The 25,563-nt window shown below is 43.5% G+C and overlaps 3 protein-coding genes across 9 annotated transcripts in view; all 3 read left to right on the forward strand.

Annotated features, from left to right (window-relative positions):
* The window catches only part of LOC109636100 (rho-associated protein kinase 2-like), a 29,276-nt gene extending 8,801 nt beyond the window's left edge, over nucleotides 1–20,475 (forward strand). Inside the window, exons 6-34 of one of the 7 annotated variants that reach the window (XM_069514758.1) lie at nucleotides 113–257; nucleotides 383–521; nucleotides 2,204–2,295; nucleotides 4,752–4,911; nucleotides 6,500–6,596; nucleotides 6,705–6,784; nucleotides 7,126–7,174; nucleotides 7,264–7,399; nucleotides 7,729–7,820; nucleotides 8,081–8,327; nucleotides 9,589–9,695; nucleotides 9,869–10,028; nucleotides 10,714–10,874; nucleotides 11,632–11,816; nucleotides 11,960–12,029; nucleotides 12,402–12,505; nucleotides 13,400–13,586; nucleotides 14,007–14,100; nucleotides 14,370–14,464; nucleotides 14,713–14,901; nucleotides 15,185–15,353; nucleotides 15,547–15,759; nucleotides 16,631–16,698; nucleotides 16,823–16,911; nucleotides 17,058–17,136; nucleotides 17,278–17,545; nucleotides 17,629–17,908; nucleotides 19,141–19,231; nucleotides 19,870–20,475. In XM_069514758.1, the coding sequence (XP_069370859.1) occupies nucleotides 113–257; nucleotides 383–521; nucleotides 2,204–2,295; nucleotides 4,752–4,911; nucleotides 6,500–6,596; nucleotides 6,705–6,784; nucleotides 7,126–7,174; nucleotides 7,264–7,399; nucleotides 7,729–7,820; nucleotides 8,081–8,327; nucleotides 9,589–9,695; nucleotides 9,869–10,028; nucleotides 10,714–10,874; nucleotides 11,632–11,816; nucleotides 11,960–12,029; nucleotides 12,402–12,505; nucleotides 13,400–13,586; nucleotides 14,007–14,100; nucleotides 14,370–14,464; nucleotides 14,713–14,901; nucleotides 15,185–15,353; nucleotides 15,547–15,759; nucleotides 16,631–16,698; nucleotides 16,823–16,911; nucleotides 17,058–17,136; nucleotides 17,278–17,545; nucleotides 17,629–17,908; nucleotides 19,141–19,174 (3,789 nt within the window). In that variant the 3' untranslated portion in view covers nucleotides 19,175–19,231; nucleotides 19,870–20,475. Of the gene's footprint in view, nucleotides 1–112; nucleotides 258–382; nucleotides 522–2,203; nucleotides 2,296–4,751; nucleotides 4,912–6,499; nucleotides 6,597–6,704; nucleotides 6,785–7,125; nucleotides 7,175–7,263; nucleotides 7,400–7,728; nucleotides 7,821–8,080; nucleotides 8,328–9,588; nucleotides 9,696–9,868; nucleotides 10,029–10,713; nucleotides 10,875–11,631; nucleotides 11,817–11,959; nucleotides 12,030–12,401; nucleotides 12,506–13,399; nucleotides 13,587–14,006; nucleotides 14,101–14,369; nucleotides 14,465–14,712; nucleotides 14,902–15,184; nucleotides 15,354–15,546; nucleotides 15,760–16,630; nucleotides 16,699–16,822; nucleotides 16,912–17,057; nucleotides 17,137–17,277; nucleotides 17,546–17,628; nucleotides 17,909–19,140; nucleotides 19,558–19,869 lie in introns of all 7 variants that reach the window. The other 6 variants (XM_069514757.1, XM_069514759.1, XM_069514762.1 and 3 more) reach the window with 6 other exon arrangements.
* A 1,878-nt stretch (nucleotides 20,476–22,353) lies between these two features.
* On the forward strand, nucleotides 22,354–23,774 carry LOC109635963 (leucine-rich alpha-2-glycoprotein-like). Its single transcript, XM_020097450.2, has 2 exons — nucleotides 22,354–22,493; nucleotides 22,664–23,774. The coding sequence occupies exon 2, from the start codon at nucleotides 22,666–22,668 to the stop codon at nucleotides 23,656–23,658; it is 993 nt and encodes a 330-aa protein (XP_019953009.2). The 5' UTR covers nucleotides 22,354–22,493; nucleotides 22,664–22,665; the 3' UTR covers nucleotides 23,659–23,774.
* Nucleotides 23,775–24,297: 523 nt separating this feature from the next.
* LOC109635962 (leucine-rich alpha-2-glycoprotein-like) lies at nucleotides 24,298–25,563 on the forward strand. The gene is made up of 2 exons (XM_020097449.2): nucleotides 24,298–24,371; nucleotides 24,455–25,563. The coding sequence occupies exon 2, from the start codon at nucleotides 24,463–24,465 to the stop codon at nucleotides 25,456–25,458; it is 996 nt and encodes a 331-aa protein (XP_019953008.2). The 5' UTR covers nucleotides 24,298–24,371; nucleotides 24,455–24,462; the 3' UTR covers nucleotides 25,459–25,563.

The raw sequence follows: 25,563 nt of genomic DNA on the forward strand, positions 1-25,563 counted from the left end.
GGAATTTGAATTTATATCATTAATTTATCCTTAGAACCCCGAACTGCATCACCTTCTCTTCTGTTCACTGATATTGAATTTGTGTATATATTGTGTATTTGTGTGTCTGCAGACAGGCATGGTGCACTGTGACACAGCTGTAGGAACGCCGGACTACATCTCCCCTGAGGTGCTCCAGTCCCAGGGGGGCGCCGGTCACTACGGCCGGGAGTGTGACTGGTGGTCTGTAGGAGTATTTATATATGAGTTGTTTGTTGGTAAGTGACCCACTGTTCATCCTGCTGTATTTTTGTGCACTAATATGTTTGCTGCACTTATATTATTATAAAATACTTTCTGCGATGCTGCAACTGTGGAGTAAAAAGATTTATTTTCCCAACAGGTGAAACTCCCTTCTATGCTGAGTCCTTGGTGGGAACCTATGGGAAGATCATGAACCACAAGAACACCCTCGTCTTCCCGGATGATGTGGAGATGTCTCAGGATGCCAGAGACCTGGTCTGTGCCTTCCTCACTGACAGGTCTGCACATGGAACCATAAATAATAATTTAAAAAAAAACACTTTGCTGTTTCACAATATCAGACTGTGTCGATTGTGCAGACGTCTGGATACGTGCTCGGCTGTTCCTTTTCTTATTTTACTGCTGTACTCATAGCTGCACTGTTCACCAGTGTAATTGTGTTGTTTGGATTGTAGGATAGAATGAGACCTAATTGCAGCCTGTTGTTGCAGCTTTTTTGTTCTTTTTTGATCTTATATTTTTTTGCATTCCTTGTGTTTGTTTAGTTATTTATATTTTTTTCCTGATTTCTCTATTTTGACCAACACAGTAACATATAAAATCTTACATATCTTAACACTAATTCGCCTGACACAGAGGAGTACATTTTATCAGGCCTTTCCAACTCAATAGTTGTTATTTGGAGATGTATGATGCATCTCGACTTCCTCTCATTGTACAAAAACTAAGCTAAAATATCCGGCTACTGATACTTAATGTAATTTAGAGCCAATGGTGATCGTGGAGTAAAGCCACGGGATTGAGGTCCTGCCATACATGTGCTCGACCAATAACCATTTCAGTTTCAGCTGTCAATCAAGACCAAACTTGACGGAATCATTATTATATTAAACTAATATAAATAAAAAATGTTTTATATATACAGTATACCCAGTTTAAAATAGTGCTGATCCCACCATCTGAATACAAACGGCACAGTTTTTATATTTGTCCTGACTCAATATCAGATATAAGATAGTTGTGACATAAATGGGCGTGGGTCACATTTTGGTCCATGCCCCTGGAAGAAACCACTTCCTGTTTACATTAGTAACTCCACCCCCCCCAGGTGGACACACACACACAGGCCCTTTCTGCTCCAGCACAGAGCTGCCTTTCATTTTTCTTCACAGTTTATTTACCTTCTTACTCACTATTCTCTCCACACACACACACACACACATATTCAACACCATCATTCCTCTTAGCACTGCCATCTTCTTCTTTTTAGATTTTTAAAGCTCTCTCCTTTTCCTCCGTATGTTTTTCATCATGTATAAATGTCTCCTACCTTTTCTTTTTGCCACTTTCCATTTCTCCAGTCTTCCATTTTCTGCTCCAACTTTCTTCTTTGCACTCCTGCAGCTTTCTTGAGAAGCAGCTTGTTTTAAGTCTGGCATGGTTTTTTTTTTTTTTTTTTTTTTGGTGGGGGTTTTAAAGGCTTTTTCTTCCTCCCCGCCCCTGCCCTCTCTCTTCCTCTTGGCTGAGTCTGGAATGTCCCACACGTGGCAAACCTAAACTGCCGCACCCCTCCAGCCCTGTACCCAGCAGTGGAGGGGAGAGCGAGGCAGAAAGTGTGTTTTTAAATAGACCTGCAGCAGCAGCTCGAGCTGTCGTGTTAGAGTCCGTCAGGTTGATGCCTCCTGCGCTCTGGTCCTCCTCTCTTCTCTCCCTCTCTCCTCCTGGATCCACATTATCTCTGGTCTGACTGGTTAGAGGAGGTTTTCAGGCGTGTCCAGTGTCCACCAGTGGTCATGCGGCTCTCCATGCTGGTCAGTGTGGTCAGCGCTGAGTGGTCACTCTGCTCGGCCGTGTGTTTGGGATGACATGTTGGTGGTGTTGGGTGGGCGGGGCGGGGTGTGTTTTGTGTTTGGGCCGAGCTCCGCTCCGCTCACAGTCTCGGTTCTGTCGCTTTGTGCAGGACGGTTCGTCTCGGCCGCACCGGAGTGGATGACATCAAACGCCACCCCTTCTTCAAGAACGACCAGTGGACCTTTGACAACATCCGAGAGAGTGAGTGTGGGCATTTGCACGTTTTTCAACATTTTGTATTCAGGTGCACGTTTAACATCTTTCCATCTTTGGTGATGTGTGATTTTTTTTTTTTTTTTTTTTTTTTTAACCTCTCGTTGCCATTCCTCTTCCCCTTATCACAGAGTTCATTCCTCTGCAGGTCTGTTTTGTTTCAGCCATGACGCCTCCATATATGGTGCACATGCTCTAAATATGATCCGTGCTGATATGTTTGATTGTTGTGCTGGTGGCTGCACAGAGCAGCATATGAATCTAACAAATTACATTTTTAGACTTTATTTGACTGACGCAGTGTTTTGTTGACGGTGAAAACAGTTTAATATGAGAAAAGGTCACATTGATGCTGCACCACCCACACAAGCAAGACACGCAATGACAGAGCTGAAAAAAAATATGAATATTTAGTTTTATGTTTGTCCTGAAACTTTTAAATACCAATTTAGCTGTGGTTAAAAAATCTTATTAATAGTTATAATAGTTGCTAAACATATGATATATTGAGCTTTTTATAGTAACTAACCTTTGTGTTGTGTGATATTGGCTAGTAGTAAGTAGAGTTACAGTATTTTACATGTACATAACTTTGCGTGTTACATCTAGAATGGATGAGTAATTGTTTAGTGTAAGCATATGATGCAGTTACATTATTTAGGAACACAGCAACTTGTGACTTTTGTATTTTACTTTTCTACATAGTTTAATTAACATTTACTGATTGAAATGACAGGATTGAAATAAGGCAAAATGCCAATGCAAAATCTATATGCACCATCTCAATGGTCAATTAAAAATATAAAATATAAAAGTTAGAAGAAGTAAAATATAGAAACCATAACAGCCAAACCAAAATGATGGACAGTTCACTTATCTGAGGCAAATACAGTCAAATACATTTACTTTTTACTTAATACTAGAATTGGTTATGATTTATAAGTTTATACTTTACTAAGTATTTTCATTTATGTGATTACTGCACATCGTGACTCAAGCTTCCCTTATACAGTTTTATCAGGTCAGACATCATTAAGGTGGAAAGGAAAGAAGAAAAAAAGTAAAAAGGGAATATATTAGGAATATGAACGGGCCCTCTGTGTGTGTGTGTGTGTGTGTATAATTGCACACAGGCTCTTTTCCTCTGCGTCTCCGTCTCTCGGCTTCACCTGGCTCTGATTAACACAACAGACAGAACTACTGATCACAGCCTGGCAGTCTGGAACACGAGACCACTGTGGTGCCACTGCTGCGCTGTGCATGTGTGCAAACTCTCCATGTTTGCGCATGCATGTCCTGACACACACACTGGAAACAAGACTCTGGCGTCCCACAGAGCGGCTAAAGCCTCCCAGCCTTCTGCGTCTGTTTAGAAATGACATTACTCCCCCGCTGTGCGTGGCTGAGAGCGTTATTTTTGTAAAGTTTGGGCTCCATGTTGTCCTCATATGTATCAGGCTTATTAAACACTGGGATAGTTAAGGGCAGAGCAGCCAGTGCTGTGGATGGATGTATGAGTGGATGGATGGGATGGGAGGCAGTGCCCCCCCCGTAGCGGTGGGCGGGGCGGGCTGTGCGGCCTGTGTGGACGGCTCTAATGAGAGGGGGCGCCCCAAGTTTGGAGGGTTGCTCCCGCTCTTTCACTCTCACTGTGGCCACGGCTGCCTGTCATTAGCCGCCCGCTATCAGAGAGCATTCTGGGAAGTCATGCCACAAGGGCCTCCATGGAGCGTTCTGTGTCTCTTTCTGTCTCGCCACATTTTGGCCTTTTTTTTTTCCTTGCCTCTTCTTTTTTATTTCCCCCTCATTTGTTTCATTCCCGCACTTGATCTCTCCGCCATCTTCCAGTCACGTTTGAGTCCTGACCCAACAGTAATGAGCTCTTTGCTCCGATCCAGAACTGCATTGGTCTGGAAAGTCGATCCATCCAACGGCAGCTGTTCTTTCTTAATTAGGAGCCATTTATAGGCTTAATGACCAGCTAAGTTTTATCTGATTGGCCTTTTGACACATTTTTGTCAGCGTGTTGTGCAGACGTTTAAAGAGCCCTGAGAGCAGAAGGAGTCGACTCTCCTGGCGTAGTTTAGGCCTCGTTTTTTGAAAGGCACTGTGTGTGGGGCACAAAGCGAGCACTGTGCGGGGGAAAGGAGTGGTGCCGAGCTCATGCCAACCTGCAGAAAGCTCACTCCGACCAGCGCCGCCAAAGGTTGGCAAAGAGTTTCCTCAGAAACACCACTGAACAATAAACCCCCTCAACATTAAGAGGTTGTTTAAGTACTTAGGAGTGAAATACCTTTGGCCCTTTGGTCTTATAGTCACATCATCTTTCTCTCCTGGTTTGCACCTCCTCCTCCTCGTCCACTTTGGCTCCATGAGTTTCTCTCCCTCCCTCTCTCTCTTTCTGTCTCTCACTCTCTCTCTCTCTCTCTGCATCTGTCTTCCAGCTGTGGCTCCAGTTGTGCCGGAGCTGAGCAGTGACATCGACACCACAAACTTTGATGACATTGAGGAAGATAAAGGAGATGCTGAGACCTTCCCTCCTCCCAAAGCCTTCGTGGGCAACCAGCTTCCGTTCGTCGGCTTCACGTACTTCAAGGAGGACCAGTAAGTCTTTTATTCTGAAATATATCCTGAGCATTTCTGTGCCCGTGTTTATTCATGCATTCCGATCTTATATATTTAAATAGAACTTGAAATGCTTTTATAAACATTATTGGGATTTTATGTAGATTTTCAAAATGTAGCGCTCCTGTTTAGGAATATTTTACTGGGGCCTCTCAGCTCTGGAAACGGGCTTAAGGACAGCTCTGTGCAGGAAAAAGCAGCTTCACACCCGTACCTTTAATACAGACTCGCAGCAGTCACACACTGTTTGCCTGTTTGAGCTCCACACTGCCGCCTTGTTCTGACCGCCCCTTTAACTGCCCCCTCTGCTCGTGATGAAGTCCAGTTTCTAAGCCCAGGTCACCATAAGGAGGAGAATTAAAAAAGCTGCTCCTCTGTGTTGGAGTCACGGTCTTATACTGCGTCAGTCATCGATGTTTTAACCTACAGGCGTGTGTTTACCTTATACTAATCCAGCTGAACGTTCATATAGTTTCATGTAATTTCTCAAGAGTCAAGATTCTTCTTCCGAAGTCAATAGACAGACATGAATACATATTGGGACACTGGGAAAACAGCCTTCCTTGGATTTCAGATGAATTTGAGAGAGACGCTACGTTCACACTGCAAACCTTAGTGCTTATTTCAGATTTTTTCTTCTGTTGCAGTTCACATTATCTTTTTAAATGCATGCGCAGAAGAACACGCAGTCTATGCAATTAAACAAGGAGGTAAAGTTGGTAAACATGGAGGCCACATATGTCAAAGTTTATTTTTAAGGGCCCAAGGAAGTGCAGTGTTGAAAAAGTTCAATAAACAGGCGATTGGCTCTCTGTAGCAGCGGTGGCTTGGAATCATCAAGAAAGTCGACCTTTATCGAACTTTGAGTGAACAGGTGAACGTCTCTTTGTGCAGCGCGGTGCCGTCAGGGTTCTCGGCAGGTCTTTACTTGCAGTGGCTCAATTACTGCAGGTCACTTTTATATAGTTTCAGAAATAAAACTGCAACCACCATCAGCACAGGCCAAACAAACAGGTATTCTAGCTTTTATAAAATTGTGAACACGATTCAGAAACAGGATGCAACTGGTCTTTACAGTGGTCGTAAAAATGGCTTTTTATTCTGTGTCCACTGTTCAGTAATGTGGCGCAGTTGTGTAATGATTCCCAGAGATAGTTGCCCACCATTACAAGTCCCCCGTCATGGTGAAGGGTTGGCAGCAGACCGTGCGGGTTGGAAGGTTTCTCTTTAGGTAAAAACATCCAGATGTGAGAGAAGGTCTGAAAGATTCTCAGGCCTTATTGATTTTTCCACAGTGCAGGTTTTCTAGGTTTTGTTCTGCAGCCATGAGCTCATGGGTCTTCAGCATGAAAGCTTCCTAAATGGTGGCCATGAAGTCAGGCAATAAATGTTGATGAACATTCTGCTCCCACTCGACAAACCAGTTGAAATTATTGATGCGGTTTGGGGGAAGTACGTCACTTGTTGGGAGAGATTTGGACCAGTGGATGTTGTCATGGCTGGAAAATGACCTCAGGTAAACTCGGTCACAAACACTCATGGCTCTGCTCCGTCGTCTCATTTTCAGGCTGCTGAAGGGGAGTAACAGCCACTCTGTGGAGGATATCGAGGACTGTAAGGAAAACTCTGAGGATCAGGAATATTGCTCGGACAGTAAGAAAGAGGTGGGTGTCTTAATGTTAGGGTAAAAAAAAAAAAGAGGAGAGATAAGAGACATAAAATAAAAGATGGAGATGACTGTGAAAGTAATATTTCTTTTCTTGTGTGAGCAGCTTCAGAAAAAGCTTCATCAGCTGGAGGAGCAGCTCGACCATGAGATGCAGGCCAAAGATGAGCTGGACCACAAGTGCAAGTACAGTTGGACCACAAACACACGCACACACACAAACGCACACTTTCGTCAAAATGTATTTGATTTCAATAATTGATAAAAGAGGAAATCTGCTCAATTGCTGCACACACGGTTGATTTGGAAAAGAATGGAAAAGAAAATCACTTCCAACATTTTACTTCAGCTCAGTGACAAAATCGTGTGTGTGGAAATTTTTGGGTAAACGTTCCTTTGAATTTGCATGTAAATGAAGAAAAAAGTGAAGCATGTACGAAGTGATTCTAACAGAACAAGAGACGAGTTCCTCTTGACTCGGTGAAGTGTGGGTTTAAGTCTGTAATGAAACTGTTCTTTCTCCTCAGAAATGCTACCAACCGTTTAGACAAGCTGGTCAAAGAGTTAGATAATGAGGTGAGTGTGGAGGAGGGGGGGGTGGATCACATACATGTTGGATGCATGTTCAGTCCTCTCACCTTGTTTGTGAATCCCTCTCTGATCAGATGAACAGCCGGCAGAGAGTCGAGGCCTCGCTGAGGCAGCTGGAGAGAGAGCGAGCCCTGCTGCAGCACCAGAGCGCCGACAACCTGCGAAAGGTGGAGATTGAGACGGACAGAAAACGTGGCCTGGAGAATGAATGTAAGCATGAAGGACAACTTGTATCCAACCATCCATCCATCATATACAACGCTTACATTTTGAGGGCTGTGGAGGGGGCTGGAGACAAACCACCTACAGTGAATCTAAGAGAAATGAAAATAATGGAAAAGCTCAATACTGTATTTCTAAGTTTGTTTTGACAATTAAAAGTGTTTAAGTATCTTAATTTAAGAAAACCTAGGACACCCCAGGAGCCCCATGTCCAGATTCCTTTGGGTGGATCATTATATTTCTCAGGAGGGGGGGGCAACTAAATCTGTTGTATCAAATAGTGCGTAAGCTTTAATTTGTTTGTTTTAATTCATCAGTGAACAACCTGAGGGACCAGCTAGAAGATCTCAGGAAGAGGAACCAGACTTCCCAGATATCCAGTGAGAAGAACATCCAGCTGCAGAAACAGGTGATGGGATGTTTTTAACTTTAGAAGAAGCTTTACGTGGCTTCTTCTTTCTTCTGTTGCTCATCAGGATTCTTCACTGTTTCGTATTCATGCAATTCAAACACGCTAATTTAATTATCCATAATCAAGCAAGCTACTGTGACTGCTGTTTTCATAATCTTTTTTTCTTTCCCCTCATTAATTCTTCTTTGCTGCTGTACTGGCCCCGTTTGTCTTCAGGATGGGAAAAAAGTTTAATCTTGTCTGTTTCTCATCTGCAGCTGGAGGAGGCCAACACTGTGCTTCAGACCGAGCAGGAGGCGGCGGCTCGGCTGAAGAGGAGTCAAGGCGAGGTGCAGAAACAGGCTCAGAGCCTGGAGGTTAGCCTCAGGGAGATGCAGGAGAAGTGCAGCCAGCTGGAAAACAGCAAGATGGAGCTGGAGAAGCAGCTGATGGGGCTGCAGGCCGAGCTGGAGAAGGAGAAAAGAGACCGCAGCCTCAGGACAGAAACGATCACTGAGCTACAGGGTGAGACACAAGTTTGATCATAACTGGTGTGGAGGGAATGAAAAAAGTAGAAAGCAGGAGAAGAAACTTTTGTGGAAAGAAACAACTTGTGATCAACTACAATCGCTGACCTGTGGCTGCCTTCTCTAACCAGTACAGTTTCAGTCTACTAACATTTTCCAATATGAAGTCACTGTGACCTTTAAGCACTGAAATCCAATCAGTTCATCTTTGAGTCCAGTTAATCTTTGAGATCATGTTCAAGAGGCCAAAAATTATGGTTTGTTAGGCCTTTGACCTTTGTCAGTTAATCTCTGAGTAACTGAACATTTGTGCCAAATTTAAAGAAATTCCCTCGAGGTGTTTTTGAGATATCGCGTTCTATGGTCCGTTATGTTCAGTACTTTAGACGTACCGCTTCCTCTTTTGCACTTCTCCCATGCAGTCTTTGGATTTGATTAGTATCCCATAATTCCCAGCTGAAGCCACAGTGGCAGCTGTTCAGAGAAGGTATATAGTCCATAGTTAAAGTCTATAGTTTACACACAGTTGCACGCTGTGACGGGAAATTAACAATAAACTCAGTGTTTTATTTCAGTAATGACCACTTAAACACAAGCTGCCAACCTTTATTTAAAAGCCATTTATATCCCAAACTTTAACATGCCTGTTAAAACGTTATAAAGTTAATTCACAGCCATAACTGCGGCTAATCACACCAGGGTCTCTATTCAATTCAACTGCAGTAAACATCTCCTCAGTAGCAGGAAAAAGGCATTACACAACTCTGGGGGCTGGACGGAGCATTAGATGTGAATCAGTGTTTTTGGACCAGGTCTGGGGAAATGTCTGATCATAGGTGGAAACATCTGTTCAAGCGGCTGTAAAAAGCCAAAGCCGGAGCGAAGCCAGCGCCTCTTGTGAGACGCTGTTTGGAAACTTCAACGTGCTCGGACCACGCGGAGAGGTCGAAGGGACGTATTGAAAACAACGGCGCTGCCTGTTTGCTGTGATGCATCGTGTTTCTTTTTTTTTCCACATGGGTGGAGTCAGTCAAAGGGGAAATCAACATCAAGTTCACTGTTTTTCTTGTGTTTTAAGGCAAAAACATGCAGCAACTCTGTGACGTCTCATCTTAGATCATCTCTGAATAGTTCAGTCAGACCTTCCTAATTCCGACAATCGCACACTGTGACAAATCTTACTGATCCTCTTTTCTTTCTGTAGTTGATGTGCTCTTATTTATTTTTTGGGTCTTTGTAATTTCTGTTCCCATCTGCAGGACGGATCTCTGGGCTGGAAGAAGAGGTGAAAGAGTTGAAGTCATCCCTCTCCGTGGTCCAGTCTGAGAAGAAGCAGCTACACGAGAAGCTCAACGATCTCGAGAAGGTTTGTTTGTTTGTATTCTAAGTCTTGATTTCCAGATTTATTCCTCCTGAAAACCTACATTTGACATTTCTAACTTGCAAGATGCCCATTTTCCATTTGCTACATCCGTATGGTAAGTTCCTATGGAATATTAGCCCACTGGAAACCTCATATATTCACGTCTGACTCTGTAGGAAAAGAGCAACCAGGAGATCGACCTGACGTTCAAGCTGAAGCAGCTGCAGCAGACTCTGGAGCAGGAGGAGGCCGAACACAAGGCCACCAAAGCTAAACTCGCTGATAAAAACACCATCTATCAGTCCATCGAGGAGGCGAAGTCTGAGGCCTTGAAAGGTGAGAATTCAGGGGGACAAATATAAGACTGAAGGATAGAAGCAAGCACCAGGGTGGGGTTGGTAGTTAAAAGTTCATGTACTCACCCTTAGTGGTGGGGGACACAACTTACAGAGGGGCCAATTATATGTCCAACATCCAGGCACAAGTCCTGATTCAGTAAGGTTTTACATTCAAGGCATTCCTTGTTTAATGTTTGCTCTGTAGTTTTTAGCAAAGTCACACATCATTGAATATATTCTGAAAGTTGTACCTTGTTCTTTAAAGAAGCTTCAAAAACTCTTAACGAATGATATCTCATATTTACTGTTAGTAAGTGACTGTTTTATTTATTTAAGTTAGTGCCCCCCTGGCCCCGGCCCTGGATCTGCCCCTGCTCACCTTTTACATACTAAGTCAGAAAGCAATTTTGGTCATTCAGGACGGCTGCAGCAGAAATGAAACAGCCATTAGAAAAGGCTGAAGGTCAGATTTATTGAGTCAACCTTGAACAAACAGCATTTGAAACGGACCGGCCTTCGAATATTCTCCTCTGATTGTCCTTCTTCCGGCACGCTGCCATTTATCCGGCGCACCCAACAGGAGCAAAGCGCAGCAAAAATTATTTTATCAATACTGTGCCCTGGAGTGCAGCGTATCGCTCACCCTCCTGATGGTTCTCCCTGGTTCATTTCCTTCGGTGCAGAGGTGGAGAGCACGCTGCACGAGGAGCGAAGCCTGAAGCTGCAGGTGGAGAGCAGAGTGCTGCAGCTGGAGAAGGACCACTCCATGTTGGACTGTGACTACAAGCAGGCGCAGCACAAGCTGCAAGAGCTGGAGGGACAGAAGGAGAAGCTCTCTGAAGAGGTGCGTCCATCTCTGTGTACAATAACAGAATATTTTTCCAGTTGCAACTAAACGACACTCGGTATTTAACTGTGACCTGGACTCACTGGCGAACTTGAAAATCTAAATATGAGAAGTAACAAAAATGAACTGATAAAAATGGAGGAAATGAAAAAGAACTGGAATTAATTATCCAATGTTTGAATAATTTAAAGCCGATGTGATGGAAACTACATTTTTTACATTCATTACACAAAACTACCGTGTATCATTTAAGGAAAGAAGCCTCGAGCGTGGAAGTAAAGAGATAAAGGAAAAATTGATGAATATGCTTCCAAAAGAAAAATGGAGTCATACATTGGCATTTAATGTGAACTTATTGACATTTTGTTTTTTACTGCGTTGCTGTGATGTTTTTCCATTCATCACTCACAAGAACCAAACTGACATTTAATCGTTAACAACATGCAAATTTTGTTACTTCCAGCCAAACTGTCAATCAAATAGCACTCCCTCGGATTTGCAGACCGAGATCTTGGCTCTCAGCTTGTGGTGGCGTAGCAGGGTGGCGGTGAATTTGTGATGGTGGTTGCATGTAATGTCATCACGCTTTAAAGATTTTTAATTCGTGTTCAGACAGAAGGAAACAGGAAGTGGACGTCTGGGACCCTCTGACGGTCCTTTGTCCTTATTTTTAGACTTTTTTTCTAGACTAAACAATTCCATGTAGTAATCCATCATGAAAATGTTAACGGAGCGCCCTCGTGTGTTTGTGCAGGTGAAGAGCTTGAGCTCACGTCTGGAGCAGGAGATTCACAAGCGCAGTTTGAGCCAGAGCGAAGTGAAGATGCAGAACCAGCAGGTGTCGGTGCTCCGCTCCTCAGAGAAGCAGCTCAAACAGGAGCTCAACCACCTGCTGGACATGAAGCAGATCCTGGAGAAACAGAACCAGGAGCTACGCAGGTCTCACACATGCAGCCGCACTTTCTGATGTTGTCATATTTTTGGCCAGTTGTTAACGTGGAGATCACATCTGATCTGAGTGAAGTGCTCTGGTTGTGCGTTGTCTCCGAGCGATGACTGACAGAGTTTTGGTGCCGTTTCAGGGAGAAGCAGGAGGCTGACCGCCAGCTGACGGATCTGAAGGACCAGTTGGAGGCAGAGCAATATTTCACAGTAATTTTTTTAACCCTGTTATATCTTTGAACGCTGTCAAACAGCTAAATATTAGAAATGCTGCATAGAAAAAAATGTAATAGGGGAAAAAAAATATAACTCATTATTGGGTTTTCACCAGAGCCCGACCGATGGGGATTTTTGGGTGCAGATGCCATCACCATTATTAGGTTGTAAATAATTTCTGATACGATATATGAGCTGATACATACATGAATGCACGTCCTCTGCATTTTTTATTCTGTAAAATAAGTTTCAGCGACCTGATAACTTGGTCGGGCTCTAGTTTTCACCCTCCAGTCCCACTCCTCATATATGTATCTACATTCATGTGTAACTGACTGAATCTGCCTGTGTTCCTCCTCCTCCCAGACCCTTTACAAGACGCAGATCCGAGAGCTGAAGGAGGAGCGTGAAGAGAGAAATAAGATGTTTAAACAGGCTCAGCAGCGACTGGTGGAATATCAGGAGGAGAGGTAACTGTTGTGATTACTGATCTTATTCTGAAAAATGAGTTGGTAACTGCCGTATGTCGATGTCACAAAATGCCAAGAAAACTCCAATAGGACGTTATCATTTGATTAAGACGAGTACATGTCTACATAATGAGACGAAGGTCAGAATACTCCACATGTCTTAATTAGATTGTTGCTTTTTCTGTGTATGACCTTAATCAGGTTAAGGTGATCAGACAATTAATCAGGTTAATATCAGAATATTGGTGTCGATGTAAAACACCTGGTTGGAAGTGATTTTATTTTATTTGGTTCTGTATTAGACGGCAAACGCACAAGACACAAGGACAGAAAAAGTGAAATAGACATGCGAACAGAATAATGTATAATTTTAACATTTATAATTTTATAAAGATGTAACTCAAACATAAATTGAAGAATCTTCCAGGACAATAATAAAACTGAAGTCACATAGGCTGAGAATTAGAGTTAAATGTCACTGACAGAGAGAAATCCACAACAAAACAAGTTTACTTTTATCTGTACTTGAACAAATGTAACAGACTTTCCAGATTAGTGTTATTTGGCCTCTGTGAATTCATCCCACTGCCAAAAAAGCAGCATGTGACCTTTAGCTGGATGAGCAGAGTTTGACCGGATTATCATCATTCCCAGATGCTCCCGCCTCCGAGTGCTGTGGACAAGTATTCGACTTCGCCGCCGTGTTCAATAACTCTCACTCGGGAAAGACTTTAATATCGTGCCTTTAGAAGAAGGTCATTAAAATACTGATATATGTCCGCAGTGTAGTTTCTGACTTTCATAACGTCAGCAGGGATTTGTTTTATAGCTCAAAAGATTTCTCCGGTTCTCGCTGTTTGATGAGACGACGATAACGGCTCCTTCCGTCCGCAGGGATTCGATGACAACCCAGTTGGAGGTCAGTTTGACCAAGGCCGACTCGGAGCAGCTGGCTCGCTCCATCGCTGAGGAGCAGTACTCCGACCTGGAGAAGGAGAAGATCATGAAGGAGCTGGAGATAAAAGACATGATGGCGAGACACAAGCAGGAGCTCGGCGACAAGGAGGCCACCATCAGCTCGGTGAGATCAGAGCTGGCGTCAAGATCTTTTTCTCTTACTTGGTTCTATCCAGAAACAGTTTTGTAAATATTTTAATATCATGACACAAGAGTGTGCCGACAGTGTTTGAATGGTGCCACAAACAGGTCGTTCTGAGGATCAACTTCAAACTGGCGAGACGGGAAAAATATTCAAACAACTCACAGAGCCGCAACAAAAAAGTTGCTGAGGGAGTGTTTTGATTGGTCAGCAGCTCCACAGGGTTCCTTTAATTAGTTGATTTGCGAATAGTTAATTTCTCCAAATATTCAGTGTTATTTAATCTTTCCGTTTTATTCCTCCTGTAAAGCACATTTTGGAAATGTGCTCTATAAATAAAGATGCTTGCTTGTTATTGTTTGTGTGGAAGAGGCTCACGTCTCTCCTGTCGCCCCTTCACAGCTGGAAGAGTCCAATCGCACTCTGACGGTGGACGTAGCGAACCTGGCCAGCGAGAAAGAGGAGCTCAACAACCAGCTCAAGGAAATGCAGCAACGTGAGTGTCACTTTGACTTAATGAGCTGCGCACGCAGGAGATTTTTACAGGAATGACATATCATGAGGTTCTGGGAAAAGTGTTGAAAAAGCCGTCTCAACATCTTCGTGCTTTTCTGGGAAGAGGCCGTGAAATGTCACAAAAAGTTGACGTCAGTGTCTTCGTCAGTGAAGAGTTCAGCGTCTATAGAATAATGTATGTTGTGCATTGCCATTCAGTAAAAGTGAACCTGATCCCTGAATTAATTTCCATGCCTGCTATTTATACAGACCTGCAGAAATCCAAGGAGGAGGAGAAGCAGATGAACTCAGTCAAAGTGTCGTTTGAAAAGCTGCTGCAGAATGAAAGGACACTAAAAATTCAGGTGTGTGTCTAGACGCCCACACAGGTCCTGTACATCATACTCTTTCTGTACTTTCAGACAGTTGTTTATATCAATATATTTGCTAAGAATAATTTTTCAGCTACAGGCTTGCGTTGAACTCTGGGCAAAGTCTAGAAGTTTGTCTTTCAGCAGCATCAATGCTCCTGCAGGCTTCTGTCTCCACAAACTCAACTTCATTTTATCACAAATGGATCTTTGTGACGCTGTAGTGCTGTTTTTATTCTCAGGCTATCAATAAGCTGGCGGAGGTCATGCACAGGAGGCAGACGGTGCGCGGAGGCCACAGCAGCATCGACACCGAGGTGCACAGGAAGGAGAAGGAGAACAGGAAGCTGCAGCTGGAGCTGAGGACGGAGAAGGAGAAGCTCAACAGCACCATCATCAAGTACCAGAGAGAGCTGATGGACATGCAGGCGGTCAGTGCGCCCAAAAAATACAGACACATTTTCCAAAAATAAAACACAACAAAAAAATTGAACTTTAATGAAGAATATAAACATAAATACACATCTTTTACTTATTGTTTATTCTGTATAATAAAAGTTTTCATGACACAAACTTAAAGGTCTGTGAGAGGCTCATGTTCGGCTGATTTTTATCACTGAATAGGTTTGGATTAATTCAAAGTGTATTTTTTACTTGTTGTAACTGTAAACAGAAAATGACCTTCAGTTAAACGTGTGTTCATGTGTCGCTCAGCTCATAGCGGAGGAGAACCAGGTGCGTCTGGAGCTTCAGATGGCGTTGGACAGTAAGGACAGCGACATCGAGCAGCTGCGCTGTCAGATCACCTCCCTCAGCGTTCACTCTCTCGACTCCACCAGCATCAGCAGTGGCAACGACCTGGACGTGGGGGATGGATATCCAGGTAAACGCAACATTTCACGAGCAGACACACTTCTATGCGCACTCTCCTCGTTCTTCCTGAGTTCCTACTGTTCTCACTCTGACGCTCCTTGTCTTCCAGAACGGTTGTGTTTGACCTTTTCCTTTTTATCCTCCTTCCTCTTTTCCTCTGTCTCTCATTCCTGCTCTACTTCTCTCCTCGGGGTTGGACTCAGTGCGCATTACTCAATCTCACACCTCTGAGTCCATGTCCTTCACCTACCAGCGCACACACAAATCTGTCTGCATCGACACCCGGCCTAACCTCCGCTCAGCTCGTCCTCTCTTTGACTCCTCTGACTCTGACGATGAAGAGGAATATGACAGGGAGTTGGAGCAGGGCCGCCGCCCCCTGGCCCTCACCTACGAACAGGCCCCTGAGCCTGCAGGTGACCCTGCATGGAGGTTTAAACCTGGGGTGGGGATGGAAACAGTGGTTTTTAACTGGGGTTCCCAAACTTTTCATCCCCCGTCTTGCAAAATAATGGGGACAGAGATGTTCAACCACCATTACCCCCTGGTTCTATGTTATTTTTTTACTTTTATAGTTTTTATTTAAGATGTTTCTTTCTATTTTTTTAAAATTATTTTTAATTTGTTTAATCTATTTAAAACATCTCATGACCCAGTCTTCAGTGTCTCTGATGACACCCCTTGTTTGGGAACCTGGTTTGTTTGGGAACCTCTGGTTTAAACACAGACTGTATATTAAGATGGACGACATGACCACTCCCCAAAAGTGAAGCCAAAGCATCTTGATCGCCTCCTGGTGGCTCGCAGCAATATAGTCGTCCGTCTTTATTTTACAGTCTATGGTGTTCTCATCCCCATTCCCTCAGTTTGGAAAGAATTAACTTCAGCCCGGGTTCAACCCTGCAGTTAATCCCTCTGCTGTGTTGACTCTGCTGCGCTTTAATCCTCTTCAGTGTTCGCTGGACACGAGAACTCACAGCTTCTGCTTTGTTATAATTTATTCCACTTGCTGTAAAAGATGTGAGAGCATGTGTAGGGATTTGTATTGACTGAATATTGATTCCTGATAACCCTCATAGTTCCCCTTGATCAGTATGTCAGTGTTTGTTGAAACCAAAGGGCAGGACTTCCTGTCGCTGACCCTTGGCAGCGAATCATTTCCTCTCTGACTGATGCCACCAAAGCTTAAGAAATGTTGTTCTTGTAAGTGCTTCACATGATTGAAGTCTCCTCCTCTTTGTTTTCACATCTTCCTGTTTTTTTTCTTTTTCTCTCCACAAACTATAGACTCCAGGCTGGAGGGTTGGATTTCACTTCCGACCAAGAACACAAAGCGGTTTGGCTGGGACAAAAAAGTAACATGGCCTCCATTATTTCTCATATTGACTGATTTTGTTTTTGTTGTACTTACCGCTGCACACTGAGTCATTTCCCCTCCTCTCACCCAGTCGGCTCCTGTTTTTTCCTCTTGTGTTTCAGTATGTGGTGGTGAGCAGTAAAAAGATCCTGTTCTATAACAGCGAGCAGGACCGAGAGCTGGCCAACCCGTTCATGACCCTGGAAATTGAGTGAGTCGTTTACAGCAGGGTTTAAACAAGAAATAACGATGATACAATTTTGTTAAACATTTCTACACGTAAACTTTGTAATGCAGAGAGAAATAATTCCACTTATGATCCCGGGTGAGCTAAAGTAACCTCCTCCATCTCTGCAGTAAACTGTTTCACGTCCGACCCGTCACTCAGACAGATGTGTATCGTGCAGATGCCAAAGAAATTCCAAGAATATTCCAGGTAATGATCCCGGAAGCTTATTATTCCCGTCTCTCCTCCTCTGACTGTCTGTCTGGATGAATCATGTGCAGTTGCCTCAATAATTAAATGAGTTAATAATGCAATCAATAAAAATTCGATCCCTGTCTTTTCTCCCTCCAGATCCTGTACGCCAACGAGGGGGAGAGCAAACGGGAGCAGGAGGTCGTCGTGGAGTCTATACCGTTCGGTGAACGCCCTTCCTACATCAGCCACAAGGGCCACGAGTTCATCCTCACGCTCTATCACTTCCCCTCCAGCTGCGAGGCCTGCACTCGGCCGCTGTGGCACGTCTTCAAACCCCCGCCCGCCCTCGAGTGCCGCCGCTGCCACACCAAGTGCCACAAAGACCACCTGGACAGAAAGGAGGAAGTTATCGTGCCGTGCAAGGGTCAGTGGCGCTGATTTGGTGCACGCTGTATATTTGTGTTTTTGATATTTGTCTAAATATTTCCTGGTCTTTTTTTTTTTCAGTGAACTATGACATGTCCACCGCCAAAGAGCTGCTCCTGCTGAGCAACTCACAGGAGGAGCAGCAACGCTGGGTCAGTCACCTCCTCAAACGCATCCCGAGGAAACATCCGACGATGAGTCCTCCCTCTGCCGTGCCGAACAGCCCGCCTGAAGCCACGTCACGCCCCTCCCCACGGAACTCACCGCGGCCGTCACCCAGGGGTTCTCCTCATCTCTCGTCCCACCGTGGAGCCATAAAGATCCAGCCCAGCAGACAGCAGCAGTCGTCAGGGAAGACCAGGTAAGACGCTGCGGAGAGTGAACACAGAAAATATTTCAGACTTTCACCCCCAAATTTAAACGATTGAAGAAGCAGTTTTTTTGCTTTCATACTTTAGTTTTAATTCAAACCACAAAACAATGTTTTCTTCCAATTCAAAATCTCAATATATTCATATAACAATATTAAACCAGTGTTTTTTGTAAGATTGTGCAAACAATGTCAGAAAGCTGCTCACACACTCAATGAATGAATCAATGAGAAGATGGTGTGTGTCATTCATCTGTTCAGTTTTCCAGAGGCTTTCTTTCATTTCTCCTTGAATGCAACATTTTAAATGTGACTTTTAAAGAGAATATTTAGAGAAAATGTTATTCTAAGTGTGTTCTGTGGAGCTCATCAGCTTTTCATTTGTGTTTTATACTAATTGGAATCATTTTCTGAGCTGTTACCATCACAAGACGACCTAATGAACTGTAAATGGTCCTGATCACTTTTTAATTTTGCAGCAAGAAGGATATGGATAAAAAATGAAATTGAAAATCTGAGCTAATCTAATGAGAAATCTTATTTTATATAATGAAAACAGAAAAGCAGGTCAGATCCTAATTTGTGGCCCGACTGTGAATCATCAACGTGCAAAGCTGAGGCGTGAACTGCTGTATGCTAATTATCACGCTTGTTATCATCAGTCATCGCTTCATATTTGCATTCTGTCGAGTGTCAGCCACTTTTAGTCCTTTATCTTTTTGCACATCAGCTCAATCAGACGTGTCATGAACTTTGCGGACCTTCAACTTTTGTTCTAAAGTCCGGTTCAGCTGATTCAGACGCTTTTGTTGCTCTCACGCAGCGCACGACCTCAGTGTGGATGACAAACTGCTGCGTCTATAACACTTCACTTTATGGGCTCCATTATTTCCATGTTTAGAGACAGTCTATGATCTCGCCTTGTTTAATATAGTCAAAATCCAAATAGGCTCCTCCGAATGGACAGAGGTTAAAACACAAGCTAACGACTTGTTTATTTGTTGTTTCTCTATCCTCTCTAGTTTAACGTGACTTAACAACTGACATATGATTTCCATTAAACATTGCATAACGCTCCAACATGCCCCCCCCCCCCACTCAGCGTCAGTTGCCACCTAATCGAATAGAAACCATCAGAGTGAGAGGTACTAACTGTTTCTGTGACTAAGTCTCAGTTTGTCAAAGTTTGCCCTCTCAGCCACACTCTGACTCTCCTCCCCCAGCACTGGCCCCATGCTCCGCATCATCCTCCACTGACCCCTGACCTCTTCACCTCTGACCCCACCTTTCTAACGTCTCTCATGCTGGGAGACTGTAAGTAGCAGAAAGTTGTGTGTGTGTGTGTGTCCGCCTGCTCACCCGCCCGTCCACCATAGTGCCGTGCTGTTGTGCCTGTTAACCCCCTCCTCGTAACATGCATTTAGTCACCTCACAGCTCCATACTGCCCCCTGGTGAACATGGAAGACATTGCCCTCTAGACATTATGAGGCTCCTGACCCCTCGGTGACCTTCATTACTCTTTCAGATTGCTTGAGTTTGGCCTGAGAGATTGGAGTTGGTCGTTGGATGATGTCGATAATGATGATGATGATGATGATGATATATTCTCCTGAAGAAGTGAAAGAGGGGGGGACAGAGGGTAACTGCTCCTCTGCATGGATCCAGTGTGTTTGCAGTGTGTCGACGCCTTAATGTAGAAACAAGCATGTTTTTTTGTGTGTGATCTTCAAATTTGCAGCCAAGTGTAAATCATGAACTCAGTGTTTGTAAAAGTAATCTGGTTTCATACTTGACTTCTTGCAAACATACGATTATTCCCTTACGTGGTCGAGCCCATTCTCCTCATGCACCGTGTGAACTGCTCCCTCGTTTCATATGTGTGGTTTTTGTGTGGCCGTGTGTTTGCAGCAGCCTCCCAGGTTGTCATATCACTCTGTCTCTCTCTTCACAGTTAACCCTGGCTGATCAAAGATTGACTGAAAGACTGAGAAATAAATAAATAAATGCTAATCGTGGAGAGGAAACATTCAGAGGCCGGCCGTCGTCATGAGAACTGGGACCGTTTGTCAATTTAACCAGAGGAAAATGAGCATAATCTCTTGGTAACGTGTTACAGTGAGACTTCATCCAAAGAAGAAGTGAAAAAAGAAAAGCCTTGTTTTATAATAATCATGACATAAAAAATATTATTCTGTCAGATGCAGTGGAATTGTGAAGTGTCAGGTGTGTGTGTGTGTGTGTGTGTGTGTGATCATTTGTACAGAGGATGGAGACGTCTGTGTAGCTCCTAGTATGTGGTTGTTTTATTTTTGTGGATATGGCTGCAGCACATTATACAGAACATGCTTGTGCTGTAGATGTATGACTACAGTTTTGCTGAATGGAAGATTTTACATCATTATGACTCTTGAATTTCTTGGACACACCTGACGACGCTAAATACTAAATAGATCCCGTTAAGACGTAAAGACAGAATAATGTGAACTGAACAGAGATGATGTGCTATTTTTTTCTTAACATCCATGACAAATTCAAATAAACTCTGTTACCCTGAAAATGGAGGATTCATGTTTTTATTTGTGTTGAAATATCATGTGTCCTTTCGAATATGTTGATGTTGAAGAAGAACATGACTTGCAGCGCCGCAGACAGTGAGTCTGACGCTTTCTTTTGTGTCTTGACGTCTCATCTTGAAGCTTTTCGACTGAATTTCACACAACAATTTTCCCTCCAGCGTCGAGACAGAATCAAAAGAGGAAATGCAGTGTATACAATGTGTGTTTGAGTGTGGAACTTATATCATTGTGAGGACCATTTTGCGCACAGACCTTACGGAGTGAGCGCATTTTGGCCGATCCTCACTTTCTTTCAAAGAGCTGTTGAACGGTTTATTCTTGCTCTGTGTGTTTAGACGTGTGTGTATATTATGTATATATTTGTATGCATGTATATGTGTATCAATATATACAGTACATATGTGTTATATCTACAAATAATTATACTACATAAGTATCCTAATTGTATAAATAACACTACTAGTAAACTAGAGTAATGTAGCAGGTATATGTGAATGCAGTATATGTTTCGGGAGTTTGAAGTATTGCTGCATAGTTTTGTCTGTAGCTCAGTGCTGCATGTGGAGTGAGTGGGCCTGACTAAAATAAATCTTTCAGAACAGCCTAAAGCTAACTGGCACTCGTCATACATTATGTATGGCGGTTCATCGTGTTGCCCATCTGCTAAATTCTCACTGCAGGTCCAATCCATTCTCTGTATCAGCTGGCGTGAAACCCACTGTGCTGACCAGTGTGACCTCAGGTGGCACGAAGCCTTCTGCTGCTGTTCCTCCTCATCGTGAAGTCTCTTCATTTACAATTCAAACAATTTACTGTCGTGATTTAAATCTAAACATTGAATGCATGTACAAGTTTGACCTTAATGTTCTTACTTGAATGTATTATTTCATGTATTTTCTTATTTCGCTGTTTTATACTTCATGTTTACATTTGATTGAAAATTCTTGTTCTTTCTATTCTACATTTCTTTTAGAGCTGGAGTTTACGTGGATTAAAAGTTTACATACCAAACATGGGGTAAGTTTACGAAATATGATGCACTGTTATAGATTAAACTACCTGCTACTTATATATTTTTACCTAAATAACATTTAAATTTGGGACTTTTACTCATAATGGAACAATTCTACATTCCTTGAAAGTATCTTTAAGGAACTTGGGTTTTATTTGAATGTTGTCTTTTAGGTTATTTTTCTACACTTTCAATCGATGTTTATTTGGCAAGAGTAGTTTATAAGTTTATAAAAAAAGTTTGTTCTTATTCTAATAGAATACACACATTCATAGATGCAATTTTTATTCTATATGATTTGTTTTACTTGTGTTGTTTTCACATTATTGTATAAATACATTTACTGAAGTTACATATATATATATATATATATATGTGTGTGTTCCTTGGTTCCATACTGTCCACTCCCTGCTATATATAACTAAGCCATGCGACTTTAACTGTTTGCATCTGGGCACAGTGAATAATTTATTTCTGCTGAGCCAACACCTCGAGTCTCGAAGTAGCTTTTCTGATGATGAATCTAATTTTTAGCAAAATAAATCCAATACACCTGATTTTAAACTGATGATCATGCATTTCCGCTTCTTTCCCACACGCTCACTCTCCCTCGCTGCCTCTGTAGAAGAATCCAAAGAAGAAATTATTGTAAACATCTGACTTAAAGTGTTTCACTCAGCAAAACCATCGCTCACATATGTTCGCAGTAATGTTTTAAACTTGATATTCTCAAATCAGCCGTTTTTAAAGCTGAAATGGCAAAATCACAATCCAGCTTTTGTACTTGCCCTTCAGGTTAGTCACTCACTCTGTTGCAACTGCATATCCTTGACAAATGTCTGTGTAGTGACGGGTCAGTGTTTGCTCAGTGAGTAATGATTAGACTGGGGGGGGGATTCTGAGCCCCCGGTAATTTGCAAGTGAGCGCTGCTGAATCTGATGTAAGGAGCAGACCGGCTGATACAGATTCAACTAGAAGAGAAGACGGTAAGTTTAATTTCGTTACTCGTGTATCATGTGCATGACCTGGAAATGACGTCACTTGTACTTAATTTATTGTTGCAGTGGTGCAATCCGTCAGGGAGATATTTAAGTTTTCCAAACGTGCCGTCTGCTTAATATTTAATTCTCTGCATCCTCTCTGTCTTGTGTCTCAGTGATGAACGCCCTCTTCGCTCTCCTTTGCTTGGCATACTTCTGCCATGGTGCCCTCTCCTGCCCAGCTCTTTGCAAGTGTTACACCAGAAGAGCTGAGGTGGTCTGTAACGAGGTTCCCCTGACGGAGTTCCCCTCCGAGGGTCTCCTGAGGAACACCACCATGCTCACGATCCAGTTGACCAACATCACCTCCATCTCCGAGAGGCACCTGGACGTCACGCCCCTGCTGCAGGAGCTCCACATGTTCAGCAACCACCTGCAGCATCTTCCCCCCAATCTCCTCAGGGGTGTTCCTCACCTCCACACTTTGGATCTGACGGGAAACAAACTGGCCGAGCTGCCCGCCAACGTCTTCAGCCACGCTCCACTCCGCAGCCTGGTGCTGAAGGATAATCTGATTGAGAAAGTGGATGCAGAGTGGCTTCCTGATAACAGCACTCTCACCTGGTTGGATTTATCTGGAAATCTAATAAGAAAGGTCCCAAGTGTTCTGCTCCAGAAGCTGCCGCAGCTCGAGAGTCTCGACCTCTCCAACAACCGTCTGGAGATGATCTCTGCAAACTCTCTGGACAAGCTCACCAAACTGGAGAGGCTGAACCTGCAGGACAACAAACTAGAAACCCTGGATGCATCTGTACTCGAGAGCAGCCGCAACCTCACCTACCTGTTCCTCTCTCGCAACAAGCTCAACAAGATCCCCCCAAAGCTGTTTCAGGAGCTCACTGAACTCAGGGTCCTGAGTCTGGACGACAACCAGCTGAGCCACATCCCTCCAGGTTCTCTGGACCAGCTGAGCTCCTTGGACGAGGATGGTCTGGATCTGACCTCCAACCCCTGGCAGTGTGATGGGAAGGTGGAGTACCTGTGGAGGTGGCTGCAGAAGAACAAGAAGAAGCTGTTCCTGCCACAGACCATCATATGTGCTTCACCTCCGTCTTTATTGGGGCGGTTGGTTATGTCGCTGACTGCAAGTGAACTAAATCTTCAGTCTTAACAGTTTCCATCGTCGTGTTGGTTATTATCTGATGTGGTGAAGTTCACAGTTCAGCCTGTCACAACTGTCACACATTTTAATAACTGAATAATTAAATATGATGTGAGTAAAACAGATATGATTGTGGCTTTGTTTGCACTTCACTTGCAGATACAAAGAGTTGTAACACATTGGTTTTGGAAATTATCTTTTTCACTCTATCGCCAAAAACGTGTTTGAAGATTTAAACCATCTATACGAGCCGTAAACATGAAGCAATACTTTTACAGCCTCTGATCCACAATGTTTTTAACTGCATTTGTCTGTTATTTAGCAGGATTACGCAGAAACTAAGGGACAGATTTCCACGAAACTGGGTGGAAGGATGTGTTATCAGTCAGGGAAGAACTCACTCCATTTTAGTGAGGACCCTGATCAGAAGGTAGTTCCAGGAAATTAAAAATAAAATCCTGACAAGAGAATATGAAAGTGGATTAAAGGGAAACATTTAAACGACGTGGAAAATTCCTGCAAAAACAAAATATTGATTTGTGTGTGGTACTTTTAGAAAGTACAGAGAAAAGTGAACTGCCCACCACTTGATGAGCTGGTTTATTTGCTATTGACTTTGTTTGCCTCTTGCAACATTTTATGTTCTGAGTCACATGTACTCGACATAACAAATAAAACGAGTCCACGTCCAAAACAGAGGGAGTTCTGCTTTTCCCCGTCAGGTAGGTTCATGCATTTGAGATCATGATTTTTACAATGTGATGATTTTAAATATGAATAATGTGTGTATCTGTTCTCTCTGCAGTGTTAAAGATGAACTTGTGGCTGCTCCTGACTCTTGCTGCCCTGGCTGAATGCCATTACTCCTGCCCGGATCTCTGCTCCTGCTCGGTTCGTACAACAGAGGTGTTTTGTGGCCAAAGCTCCCTCACACGTTTCCCTGTCGACGGTTTGTCTCCCAACACCACCCAACTTTCCATCCAGTCCACCGGCCTCGCCGCTGTTACTGCCCATCATCTGAGCATGGTTCCCCTTTTAAACAACCTCCAGCTCTATCACAACAACCTGACAAGCCTCCCACCAGATCTGCTGAAGGGGGTTCCTCGCTTGAACACATTAGATCTCACTGGGAACCAGCTCGTTCACCTGCCTCCCAACATTTTTAGCCACGCCTCACTCCATAATCTGGTGCTGAAGAATAATCGGATAGAAAAAGTTGACGCCGAGTGGTTCTCCGTCAACAGCAGTGTGAGGTGGTTGGACTTGTCTGGGAATCTTTTAACCGGCATCCCGTCTGCTCTGCTCCTGAAGCTGCCTCATCTCCAGAGCCTTGACTTGAGCAATAACAATCTGCAGGAGCTACAACCTGACGCCCTGACAAACCTGCACCACCTGGAGACGCTGAACCTCGCCAGGAACCAGTTGACCTCCCTGAAACCTGCTACTTTCAGCCACAACCTGAAACTATCCCATCTTTTCCTGCAGGAGAATCAACTCCGAGATCTGCCAGCAACCCTCCTCCAGGGTCTCCAAAACCTTGAGCATCTGCTGCTGAATCAGAATCGGCTGCAGTATCTCCCCTTGGGTTTTCTGGATGAGGGGGGATCCTCTTTTATGGTAATCTTATCATTGAACCCCTGGGTGTGTGATGAGAAGATTGAGTTTCTGAAGAAGTGGCTGAATGCCCATCCTGAAAACGTATTCTTTCTGGACGAGGTGACCTGTGCAGGGCCCGAAGCTCTGAAACATCGACAAGTGGCATCTTTGACTGACAGCGAGCTTGGTCTTCTAAAATTAGAGATGGGGTGAATAAAAAAAAAAAGATATTTAGTCCCATCATCCTTCGCTCTTATGTCAAACAAGAAAATACCACAGTTTTAAAAACCTGAAATAAACTTAACAATGAATTCCTTT

The sequence above is a fragment of the Paralichthys olivaceus genome, chromosome 19, assembly GCF_024713975.1.
Source record: "Paralichthys olivaceus isolate ysfri-2021 chromosome 19, ASM2471397v2, whole genome shotgun sequence".
In the NCBI taxonomy this organism is placed as follows: Eukaryota; Metazoa; Chordata; class Actinopteri; order Pleuronectiformes; family Paralichthyidae; genus Paralichthys; species Paralichthys olivaceus.

What these genes read in the sequence shown, in the direction of transcription:
- LOC109635963 (XM_020097450.2), top strand. Translation starts at nt 22,666, where the DNA reads ATGAACGCCCTCTTCGCTCTCCTTTGCTTGGCATACTTCTGCCATGGT.
- LOC109635962 (XM_020097449.2), top strand. Translation starts at nt 24,463, where the DNA reads ATGAACTTGTGGCTGCTCCTGACTCTTGCTGCCCTGGCTGAATGCCAT.